Genomic DNA, 12186 nt, shown 5'->3' on the forward strand with positions numbered 1-12186 from the left:
TAAACAAATATTCAATGCTTAAAAATTGGGAGTATTCCATCCCGAGAACATCATAGAAAATAGCCCAAAAGCATTCTCTTCATATTTTGCTCCGTATAAAATAATGGCTTAATAATTCATTTACCTACTGAAACTGTCATTTAGTTTCATTTTATCCTTCGAAATTGATTTTGTCTCACTTTGCCTCATGAAATTATTATTTTCGTTTCATGTAGTCTCAGTTTAGCCATTTTCATCAATTCCGTCAAATAAATGTGACATTAAAAGGTAGTATGGACATTTTATTTTTGACACAATTCTTTGCCTCCAACTTGCCTGCTAAAACAATCCCAATTCCATTTTGTTGATAACTCTAATTCAAACTCTTGTTTGTCTCTCTTGGGGATTGATGTGTAGCTGTAGTTGCAACTGTGGGATTCAATGACTGACTTGAATTAGATTTTGAAACACAACCAATTATTTGCTTTTAAAACACAACGCATTACTTGCTTTTCCAACAGCTGCAACTTTAGCTCCACACCTATACGCAAGAGAAATAGACGGGGGTTTGAATTAGAGTTATTGAAAATGGAATTGGGATTGTTTAGCTGGCAAGTTGGAGGCAAAGAACTGTGTCAAAAGTAAATGTCCATATTACCCTTTAATTTAACGTTTATTTGACGGAACAGATGAAAATGAGGTGAACCGAGACTAAAATGAGGCGAAAATAGCATTTCATAGAGCAAATTGGAACAAAACCAGTTTCATAGGAATAAAATGAGACTAAATGACAGTTTCAAGACAAATCAGGTAAAATGTGCCAAGTGAGGGACATATAATGTGAAAAGCAAACGCCGCCATGCATGTTGGACCGTGGAACATGAGTGAGATGGTGAGAGATACGGAATTAATGCGAGGAAATTAACGCAGTACGATTTCTCATTACTGATGGATAAGACTACACAATGACTTGAATAAGCAGGTACCTAACTTTCACTTGACACTAAGCTGTTTTTTCTTTCCTTTTTTTTTTTTTGTTTTTTTTTTCTTTTTTTTTGTTTTTTTTTTTTTTATTTGTGGGGTTTTGGGGGTTGGGGGGTTTTTTTTGGGGGGGGGGGGGGGGGGGGGGGGGGGGTAAACGACTTCTCATTACTGATGAATAAGACTACACAATGACTTGAATAAGCAGGTACCTAACTTTCACTTGACACTAAGCTGGTTTTTCTTTCTTTCTTTTTTTTTTTTTTTTTTTTTTTTTTTTTTTTTTTTTTTGGGGTGGGGTGTAAACGACACCAAGCTGTTAGGTTAACTAATAACCAACATTTGTTTAAAAAAAAAAAAAAAAAATCTAGTGTAACATCCCACATCACCTAGGGGAGTGATCCTTAAATGTATATTCTCATCCCTACCTAGCACAAGGCCTTTTGGGAGCTCACTGGCTTCGGGTTTCGTAGGAACTCCGAAGTTAAGCGAGAAGGGGGCTAGAGCAATCCCATGATGGGTGACCCACTAGGAAGTTGCTCGTGAGTTCCCAAAAACAAAACCGTGAGGGAATGGTAAGCCCAAAGCGGACAATATCGTGCTACGGTGGTGGAGCGGGCTCGGGAAGTGATCCGCCCCGGGCCAGGATGTGACAATTTGGTATCAGAGCCTAACCCTGGTCGCGTGTGTGCCGACGAGGATGTCGGGCCCCTAAGGGGGGTGGATTGTAACATCCCACATCGCCCAGGGGAGTGATCCTTAAATGTATATTCTCATCCCTACCTAGCACAAGGTCTTTTGGGAGCTCACTGGCTTCAGGTTCCGTAGGAACTCCGAAGTTAAGCGAGAAGGGGGCTATAGCAATCCCATGATGGGTGACCCACTGGGAAGTTGCTCGTGAGTTCCCAAAAACAAAACCGTGAGGGAATGGTAAGCCCAAAGCGGACAATATCGTGCTACGGTGGTGGAGTCGGCCCGGGAAGTGATCCGCCTCGGGCCGGGATGTGATATCTAGTAACCAACATGTATATATGAATAACATGCTAGAGAAATCAAAATTTTAAACCAAATTTGCAAAACAAATCATGTGTAACCAATGATAAATAAACACGTTTATCGACACTTAATTAATAATTCAATGATCAACAACTACTTCATTTGGTTATACAATTTGGTTTAAAAATTTAGTCAAAAAAATATCTAATGTTTTAAAAGTCAGGAGTATGGGATACTTCGGAATATCATAGAATTTTTTATATATAAATACTTAATATTCAGTGAGATCATATGTAAAACTTAATAATTGAGCTATGCTTGCTAAATTGTTTAACAAGTAATGTTTACAACACAAATATGCTTACAATGTTTACAACACAAAAATTAATAATGTTTACAATGTTTAATATTGAGCATATGATATAATCAAACAATGTTTACAATGTTTACAACAAAAATATTGAGCATATGAATCTCAAATTTAAACATGGGCCCTGTATATTTACCGTTGTTTGGTAGACATTGTTATCATAATGTTTGCTAGGGTATTGGCATCTAGTGTGAAATTGATGCCTTTCATGGAGGACACTAATGCATGAGGCTCTTTAACGCAAGTGTGAAATTGATGCCTTTCATTGGAATATCATATTTGTGTTGTAAACTTAATAATGTTTACAACACAAATATGTTTTGTGCTAAATGAATTGAAAAGGGCACAAATCAGATCAATTGTGTTCTTTGTGAGGTTCTTGTCAATTTCTTGCGTAATACGAGGCCTATTAAAGGCTATATAGTGTAATATTATGCATACATGTGACTCACTTCAGTACGAAATCGCTACATGTTCGATCAAACAAAAAATAATAATAATAATAATTGAAAAAAATATGGCTAACAAATAAAATGTACACAACTTGAAATAGTGTTTCACACGTTTTTTTTTTTTTTTTTTGTCGGAAAACATCTGCACATGTTCACGGGTTAATTTATTAATTAATGTCCCCTTTATCGCTTTGTATACAATAGGACGCATTGAGGCAACCAGTAACAAAAATTAAAACCGAAAAAGAATAAGAGAATAACGAGAACATATCAAAATTATGAAAAAAAAAGAATGAAAATTATGAAGGGTGAGTATAATATCTTTGCCAATAAAGCAAGCAAAATTGTTAATTTCACACAAGCGTAGATTTACTCTGGCGTTTATCAGGAAATAAAAAATAAGAAAGACTATTACATGCAATGAGAATCAAAAGCCCTTAGATGCCTATGCTTTCTGTCAACTTTTTATTAGCTCGCATTTTCATCCTATTCTGAACCAATTCCAAATTGTGCCCAAGGACAGCTAGCAATAGCATACCGTCCCTTTCCCCCAAACTTTGTTCCACATAATTACTCTTGCATTACCTACTTCATATGGTGCAATGTACCATGGTGAATATCCATACACAAGTTCGAAAGGAGTGAACTTAAAAGGATGTATGATAAGAAGTATTGAAGCGCCACTCAACCCAAGGTAGCCAGTGCACCCATCTCTTAGGCGTCCTCACTCCCTTCCAAAAGCACTTCAAGTATGTTTCCAAACTTCTATTAATAATTTCAGTTTGGCCATCATAAGGATGATAGGCAGAACTCATACACAATTTAAAACCCTGCAACTTGAAAAATTCTCCCCAAAATGCACTAATAAACACAGAATCCCTGTCACTCACAATGAAACTCGGCAGTCCATGGAGTTTGAACACATTATAAAAAAAATGAACATTTGAGCCCCACTGCCAGCAGTGTAAGGGCAGGAAAAAGCAACAAAATAAACAGATCTTCCTTTGCAATTGGGCAGTCCTACTATGAAGCCAATACTAATATTAGTCCCCACCTTCTGAGGGATATGCAATGGTTGCAACAATCTAAGATGAGCTATGGTTGCAAACTTATTTTGCTGGCAGATGTTGCATTTAGCCACAAAGTTCCTAATCTCCTTCTTCATAGCTTGCCAATAAAATCGCCTTTTGATTATGTGATTGGGCTGCACATTTCATAGTAGAACAAGAAGGCTCCACTAAGGTATTTTGAATTCCTCCTTGTATCCTAGAAAGGGCATCTTTCATCACATTCTCACAACTAATAATCAAACCCCACGAGATTCATATAGCCGATCCTATTTGGTGAAATAAGACATGGTTGCTGTTGTAACCTGTTACAGATATGACTGGTGTAGAAATGTGTGTTAATTTCTTCTACCAATGCATTAGTTTTTACACATGCAACGCAAAAAAAAAAAAAAAAAAAAAAAAATGGCTCGCCATGAAGACTTTTTCTAAGAAAACGGAAACGAAAAATCATCTTCCTTTTTCAGAAAATTAATAAAAATCCTTGAACATAATTTTATTTATCCCCTTAAAATTTCCCATTTGTCCCTGGGTCTCAAATATGAAATTTTGGCGCTCAATTGTGGATTGACGCCCAAATAAAATACATAAGTACGTAGAGAAGGCTGTGGAGAGTAACTTTTGCAACTGTGCCGACCAGAAAATTTGGGTAGAATACTAGCAGTCATTTCAATTAAACAGAAACAGTAGAGCAATTGTATTATGTTTGCCACGTAGGTGCCTCTTCCGTTGCATCACCAACTATATAACCTTGTTTCTTGTCCCCTCTCCGTGTCTTCATAATTCTCCCAACCTCCTCTCCTCCTCCTCCTCCGAGCTGGGTTCGGTCAGCAATGGCAGTCTCCGGTGTATTCATTAGACCAAATCAGTACCTGTTTTCATGCCTCAATCCTCCAGCTCCAAAACTGAATCACAGTTGCAGGCAACAGGTTTAGTGGAATAATAATATTACATGTCAATATTATGGTGCTGTGTTCTTCGCGTTTCCCTTTTGTTTTTTGCTTTCGTTTTCGGGTTTCGGATATATTCATGAATGGTTTCTTCTGATGCTTCAATGGTTTATTTATTTATTTATCTTCTTTTTTTTTTATCATTTGTGGCAGCTTTGTGTTAAGGCTTCAGCTGGTAACTCAGATGGTGAGGACTGCAAGTTGATCAGAAAAGGAAAGGATGGATGGAAGATCGATTTCTCTGGTGAAAAACCGGGCACGCCATTGCTGGACACAGTCAATTACCCAGCTCACATGAAGAATCTCTCCACGGAGGTAGGCTGGCAACACAGATAATAAACTCACTTCTAAAACAACAGATCAAGTTACATATAATATAATTTCGTAACAAATGCCCTGTTTTCTTGTAGTGGTTGATTTTTACGCTCTTATTTTCTACAGGATCTTGAACAACTAGCAGCAGAGCTGAAGGTAGATATTGTTTACAGTGTTTCACAGTCAGGTGGGCATCTCAGTTCAAGCTTAGGTGTGGTGGAGCTGACAGTGGCACTGCATCATGTGTTCAACACGCCCGACGACAAGATTATATGGGATGTTGGTCATCAGGTGCAAGAAATTAACATTCATTAATAATTTGATTGAAAAGAAAATACTGTTTTAACTTAGAGTAATAGATCGAAAGACGTTGAATTGTACCGATCTACTCAATAGTTCTGAGACGCAATTACTTGTGCAGGCGTATCCTCATAAAATTCTTACAGGAAGGAGGTCCAAGATGCACACAATTAGGAAAACTTCAGGTCTTGCCGGTTTCCCTAAGAGGGATGAGAGCGTTTATGATGCTTTCGGTGCAGGCCATAGTTCTACGAGCATTTCTGCTGGTTTAGGTACCTGTTTCTCACCTTAACCACCTCCCAACCTGGGAACCCCATTTCAATCTCGACTTTAAAATACAAGTCCAAGACAGTAAATGGATAATTTGGGGAATTCATCTGACTTTTGTTTCCTCGAAAACTTTATGACAGGCATGGCAGTGGCAAGAGACCTACTTGGGAAGAATAACAATATCATTTCAGTGATTGGAGATGGAGCCATGACGGCAGGGCAAGCATACGAAGCCATGAATAACGCAGGGTACCTTGATTCTAACCTGATCGTCATATTGAATGACAATAAGCAAGTCTCCTTACCCACCGCCACTCTTGATGGCCCTGCAAAGCCCGTTGGGGCCCTCAGCAGTGCTCTGACCAGGCTCCAAGCAAGCACCCAGTTCCGCAAACTTCGCGAGGCTGCAAAAGTAAACCTTTAATCTTGCAAATTGTGATTCTTCCTATTCTGACCTGTTCAACTTATTTAAAAAAACCTGACTGTGAAAAATATCTTTCAAAGAGTATTACAAAGCAAATTGGAGGCCAAACACATGAAGTTGCAGCAAAAGTAGACGAGTACACAAGGGGAATGATAAGCGCTTCTGGATCCACTCTTTTTGAGGAGCTTGGGTTATATTATATCGGTCCAGTGGATGGGCATAATGTTGCAGACTTAGTCACTATTTTCCAGAGAGTGAAAGCCATGCCGGCCCCGGGGCCAGTTTTAATCCACATCATGACAGAGAAAGGAAAGGGCTATCCCCCAGCTGAGACAGCAGCTGACAAAATGCACGGTATGAGTCAGAACTTTATGATCCCAGTAATCAGATAAGGAATGTTATGATGATCCTTATTTTATTTCCCTGTATTTTCAGGTGTTGTCAAGTTTGATCCACAAACCGGCAAGCAATTTAAGACCAAATCCCCTACACTTTCGTATACCCAGTACTTTGCTGAATCACTGATTAAGGAAGCTGAAATAGATGACAAGATTGTAGCCATTCATGCAGCAATGGGCGGTGGCACTGGTCTAAATTATTTCCAGAAAAAGTTTCCAGATCGTTGCTTTGATGTGGGGATCGCTGAGCAACACGCTGTTACATTTGCAGCTGGTTTGGCTGCAGAAGGTCTGAAGCCATTCTGTGCTATCTACTCATCATTCCTGCAACGAGGATATGATCAGGTGAGTTGATAGAAAGGAATGGTGATGTAGTTTACTTTTCAAATCTAAAGCTTTCAACAAAATCACTGCTTCATATGGCACTAATGATTTATAATGGGTATACAGGTGATTCACGATGTAGATCTTCAAAAACTACCTGTCCGCTTTGCAATGGATCGAGCTGGCTTGGTTGGTGCAGATGGGCCCACCCATTGTGGAGCATTTGATATCACATACATGGCTTGCTTGCCCAACATGGTGGTAATGGCTCCGTCTGATGAAGCTGAACTGATGAACATGGTCGCCACAGCAGCAGCCATAGATGACAGACCTAGCTGCTTCAGATTTCCAAGAGGCAATGGTATTGGAGCACTTCTCCCTGCTAATAACAAAGGAACCGCACTCGAGGTTAGTATTAAAAAAATTCAAAGTTATTAAGTGAGTATACAAAATAGATAGCTGAAATTCGTTGACCAATATTGAACAGGTTGGTAAGGGAAGAATATTGATGGAAGGCAGTAGAGTAGCGATTTTGGGATATGGTTCCATAGTTCAACAATGTGTAAAAGCTGCAAACAACCTGAAAACCAGGGACATATCTGTTACAGTAGCCGATGCACGATTTTGCAAACCTCTGGATACCGAACTAATCAAGCAATTGGCTAGGGATCATGAAATTCTTATTACAGTGGAAGAAGGTTCAATCGGAGGTTTTGGATCTCATGTATCCCACTTCCTAAGTTTAAGTGGTATTCTAGATGGACCGCTCAAGGTACTATATTTCCTATTATTCTCATAACATCACTGATTTTTGTTCTTTTAGTCTCTTATCTCTTTGTCGACCCTAAAATTCTGGGATTTTTCTTTGCAGTTGAGAGCAATGGTACTCCCTGATAGATACATTGATCATGGAGCACCACAGGATCAGCTTGAAGAAGCAGGGCTGTCCTCAAGGCATATCTCAGCCACGGTATTATCTCTGTTGGGGAGGCCAAAAGAAGCTCTTCACTTCAAGTGAGTGCACAAGCGGACTTAATTTTGTTGCCATGGTAACTGTTCATAAAATTCGCAGCTTTGGCTATCTTGGTTTGAAAAAAAACGAATGTCAAAAACCAAACTACACAGAGAATATTTGGGGTGCTCATGTATTATGGTACAAGACCCATTTAGGTATCAGATAGAACAATCAGTGCATAATTAGTGCTTATGTTGTTAGCAACTGTATTATATTGAAGGATGCATGGTGTGAAACTTGAAACAAACAGAAGAATTTTTTTCATGCAGAGAGTTCTTCACTCATGTACCCTACTGCTTATAAATGGGGTTCTTTAGTTTGAAAATTTAATCACATTTGGTGTGTGCAACATATGATTACTCTTCCGAAACTCATCTTTGCAGCTGTATAATTAATTGGCAATTGGCTAATCTCTACATTAAACAGCATTCTACAGAGGTTCTCACCCGCAATTAGCAGTGAAGACCAACCATGTGTACAAAATAATTGGTCTATAGCTTGAAATGCAACTGTTGATCAACTGACAACTAGTTAATTAGAAAACAAGGTTTAGGAATTTTGTCATCAATAATCCATAGGTGTAATACGCTCCTAGCAAACACATCGAGGATAGCAATTAAGTTTCATATCAATTTTGCTACAATTCTAGGATAGCAATTAAGTTTCATATTAATATTACTATTCCAACTAGGAACCATAAAGGTTTCATATCAGTTTTGCTATGTCAACTAGGAACCACAAATCATTTTGTAATTTAAGTACATACCTGATGTTCAGCATCCTTGAATGACTCAAATACTGAGAATATGCATTCATTCCAATCGATTCAAGAACGAGAGAAAGAACTAATGCCCTATCTAGGATGAAGATCAATCATGTGGGAGCAGCTTCCCACACAGGGAACTCAAAGTGATTAGTTACAGCCAATCAATCAGAAGACAAGATCAATAACCTTGCCAATCTAACAGTAAAATCGACAACTACACAATGGAGCCTTGTATACATCTGAATTGTATAATTTGTATTCACCAATAGTCTCCACAGGAACAAAATCCATCCTTAAAATGATGGAATCTCTTAGCATCCCGAGCGATTATTTCTCTCCCAACAACTTTGGTGACAAATTTTATCCAGGAATGACAGTCCCCACATACTCTAAGGTTCTTATATATCCTGATAACAGTATCCTTATTACTACTCATCAACAGAGCAAAGGAAATAGCTAGCTTCTCACTGTGAGAGTGCAAAGACCTCTTCTTGTGCTCCTCATCCAAATCTTGCAACACAAATCTTGTATCAGGAATATAACCCAAAATTTTTACCCTGTCCGTCAAATTTTCTAACATTTCATTTATCTCTCTCAATCTTGGATGCGACAAATCTCCAGCCATGAAAGTGTGAACCTCCCTGTCTACATCAACCCAACTCATTGCAGGATTCTTCTTGAATTTCATATCCCTCAGTGTGCTTTTCATCCCAATGACTTGACTCCAATTACCAGTTGAAGCATAAACATTTGTCAACAGGATATGAGAACCCCCGTCACCTGGAGCAAGTTCAAGCATTTTATTAGAAGCTCTTTCTGCCATCTCGATCTCTCCGTGAAGTTTACATGCACTAATCAGTGTTCTCCATAATACCACATCTGGATTCCTGACTTGTTTCACTAGTGCTTCGGCCTCTTGAAGTCTCCCAGAACGCCCCAGCAAATCAACCATGCAAGCATAGTGATCTACTGTCAACTCAATATTATGATTATTCGTAACAGTAGCAAAGATTTGGCAGCCTTCTTGAACCAACCCTGAATTGTTGCATGCCAAGAGAACACTCAAAATTGTTACTTCATTTGGCTCAAGTCCCAAGTCTTTCATTCCATTGAAAAGTTGAAGTGCTTCATGTCCAAATCCATTCTGGGCATAACTATATATCATGGAGTTCATGGATACCACATCAATTTCGATTAAGTCATAAAAAACAGACCTTGCCATTTCTGTACTTCCGCATTTCCCATACAAGTTAATAAGAGCAGCACCAGCATATATGTCTCTGTCCAATCCAAACTTTGTGACCATAGCATGGATTTGTTTTCCTTCAACGATCATAGCAAGGCTTGAGCATGCTTGAAGAGCACTAGATAATGTGAAAGAATTCGGAACTATTGAACTGCGGATCATTTTTCTGAACTTTGTCAAAGCCAACTCTTCTCTTCCATTTCTTACAAGACCCACAATAAGAGATGTCCAAGTTACCTGGTTTGGATTCAGAAACCCTTTAAAAACCCTTAGAGAATCATCAATCAATCCACATCTAGCATACATAGTTAGAAGTGATGTCTGTGAAGCCACAGCGAGTTCAGAACCCGACTTGATAGCAAGACCATGGACCACTTTACCATTAGATAAATCATCTAAATTCCCACAAGAGATCAAGATGCTAGCAAAAGTATATTCATTAGCCTTAATTCCTTCCTTGATCATGTTCCTGAAAACATCTAGAGCTTCGCCATCATCACCATGCTGAGAGTAACCAACAATCAACGTTGTAAACAAAACAACATCCTTATCCACAACACGATTAGCCACCAACCGCCCATCTTTCATTCTCCCAAACTTCACGTACATATCAACAAGAGCACTAGCAACAAACACGTTCGACACCTCCAGACCTAAAACCACTGCCAACCCATGAGCCCTCCGCCCTTCATTCACAAGTCCCAGATTACAAAAAGCCTTGAAAACGCTCGAAAACGTGAACTCATCTGGGAAAACTCCATCCAATACCATCTTCTCATACAAACCAATTGCTTCCTTACTTTTTTTACGGCCAACATAAGAAGATATCATCGAGTTCCATATGACAACGTGCCTCTCGGGCAATTCATCAAACAGTTCGCGTGCATAGCTAATGCTCCCACACTTCAAGCCCGCATCGACGAGCTTGTTGCCTACAGAGAGGTGAATGCAACCGGATTTGATCATATGGGTCTGAACAATTCCAACGTCCATCAACGACCTTGTGTGTATGCATTGTTGAATCAGAGAAGAGTAAAACTCAGTGAAGGATTGAGAAGAAGATGTGAAGTTGTTGAGGTGGTTCAGTTGGCTTAGTCTTCTTGGTAAGTTCATTTCAAATGATATGAGCAAATTTGGAAGCCTGGGCAACCAAACAGCCATATTTACGGGTGCAAATTAAGACTCACTACCCGTACTTTCAAAGTTGAGGAAAATTATGCTGATTTGTTGTAATGCAATATGTGGATGGTCCGCATCACATGAATAGTTCTTTACTAGTCATTTGAATAAAAATGAGATGGATTACTTTATGTACTATTTATTTGAAAAAAAATTGAATAAAGTGAATAGTGTTGCTACATTATTCTTTCAAATGAAAAAATTTATAAAAGGAGGTTCATCCGTTGATTGTAAACTCATAATTCAATATCAAAGAGAGAGAAGAGAAGAGGAAAGAAGAGAGATATGGAAGAAATTACCAATGAGATGGGCTAGAAAGAGAAGAGCAAATAGTGAGAGTTATTATTGTGCTCCTATTATTTCAAATAATGAGAGAAAGTAGTACTGCTAGCCCGATGACGTAGGTACACTTGCCGAACCTCGTAAATATTGTTTCTTATTTACTTTATGTTTCATTGTACACATATCCTCAATTTCACAACTCATTATCAACAAGAGGATCTCTCATGTAGGTGGAAAAAACAACGCCATAAATCCGGTAAAGCACTACTACCTCTCACCTCTGTTGGCTAGAATCTTACAGATAAGAAAATCTTTTTACTTTATCTTCATACTTATGTACGACTAATTTTCTTAAAGAAAATATACATTTGATTATATAACTATTATTATTAGCAGCGAATGGCATGTGAAAAGAAAATAAGTGATTCAAAGTTAGGTGGCACAGGTCGACACAAAAGACAGTAGCTTAAGACTTGTACAAAAATCTCACCATACTTCTTTTATTCAAAATTTAAAAATGGAAATCATGGTGCCATGAATTTAGGGAAAAAGAAAAGAAAAATTAGATGTACCAAACTGTTGACAAAAGAGGAAGAAGGGGAAGTATAGTAAGTTAATATTTACTTTTTTCTTATCATTGTTATTAATATGATTAGTGGAATAATCGCTCATCATACATTAATATATATATGTGAATGATGCAACACCATCGCCCTTCTTATAATAACAATTAGGGTAAAATACACAAAACTACATCAATTATAGGTCGAATCACAATCTCATACCTCATATATAAAACATTCAATGTCATACCTCAACTCATGAATTCGTTGCATTGTCAGACTTCCGTTACATTTTCTGTTAATTTGAGT

The 12186-nt window shown here is 38.2% G+C and overlaps 2 protein-coding genes across 2 annotated transcripts; one reads left to right on the plus strand and one right to left on the minus strand.

The window, feature by feature from the left end:
- Positions 1 to 3471: 3471 nt before the first annotated feature.
- Positions 3472 to 8211, plus strand: LOC137734900 (1-deoxy-D-xylulose-5-phosphate synthase 2, chloroplastic). Its single transcript, XM_068474221.2, has 10 exons — positions 3472 to 4774; positions 4949 to 5110; positions 5237 to 5401; positions 5532 to 5682; positions 5821 to 6092; positions 6185 to 6458; positions 6540 to 6847; positions 6953 to 7234; positions 7314 to 7598; positions 7698 to 8211. Exons 1-10 carry the CDS (start codon positions 4679 to 4681, stop codon positions 7842 to 7844), a joined length of 2142 nt encoding a protein of 713 aa, XP_068330322.2. The 5' UTR covers positions 3472 to 4678; the 3' UTR covers positions 7845 to 8211.
- Positions 8212 to 8741: 530 nt separating this feature from the next.
- Positions 8742 to 11876, minus strand: LOC137734891 (Tetratricopeptide repeat (TPR)-like superfamily protein). The gene is made up of 2 exons (XM_088686430.1): positions 11129 to 11876; positions 8742 to 11072 (listed from the first exon to the last, which is right to left on the minus strand). Exon 2 carries the CDS (start codon positions 11012 to 11014, stop codon positions 8867 to 8869), a length of 2148 nt encoding a protein of 715 aa, XP_088542556.1. The 5' UTR covers positions 11015 to 11072; positions 11129 to 11876; the 3' UTR covers positions 8742 to 8866.
- Between the last annotated feature and the right edge of the window lie 310 nt (positions 11877 to 12186).

This window comes from Pyrus communis, chromosome 15 (genome assembly GCF_041283825.1).
Source record: "Pyrus communis isolate YQ-2024b chromosome 15, ASM4128382v1, whole genome shotgun sequence".
Lineage (NCBI taxonomy): Eukaryota > Viridiplantae > Streptophyta > Magnoliopsida > Rosales > Rosaceae > Pyrus > Pyrus communis.

Coding starts and splice junctions, on each gene's coding strand:
- LOC137734900 (XM_068474221.2), top strand. CDS start 4,679: ATGGCAGTCTCCGGTGTATTCATTAGACCAAATCAGTACCTGTTTTCA. Junction 6,093..6,184: donor AACTTCGCGAGGCTGCAAAA/GTAAACCTTTAA, acceptor TATCTTTCAAAG/AGTATTACAAAGCAAATTGG. Junction 6,459..6,539: donor AGCAGCTGACAAAATGCACG/GTATGAGTCAGA, acceptor CTGTATTTTCAG/GTGTTGTCAAGTTTGATCCA.
- LOC137734891 (XM_088686430.1), bottom strand. CDS start 11,014: ATGGCTGTTTGGTTGCCCAGGCTTCCAAATTTGCTCATATCATTTGAA.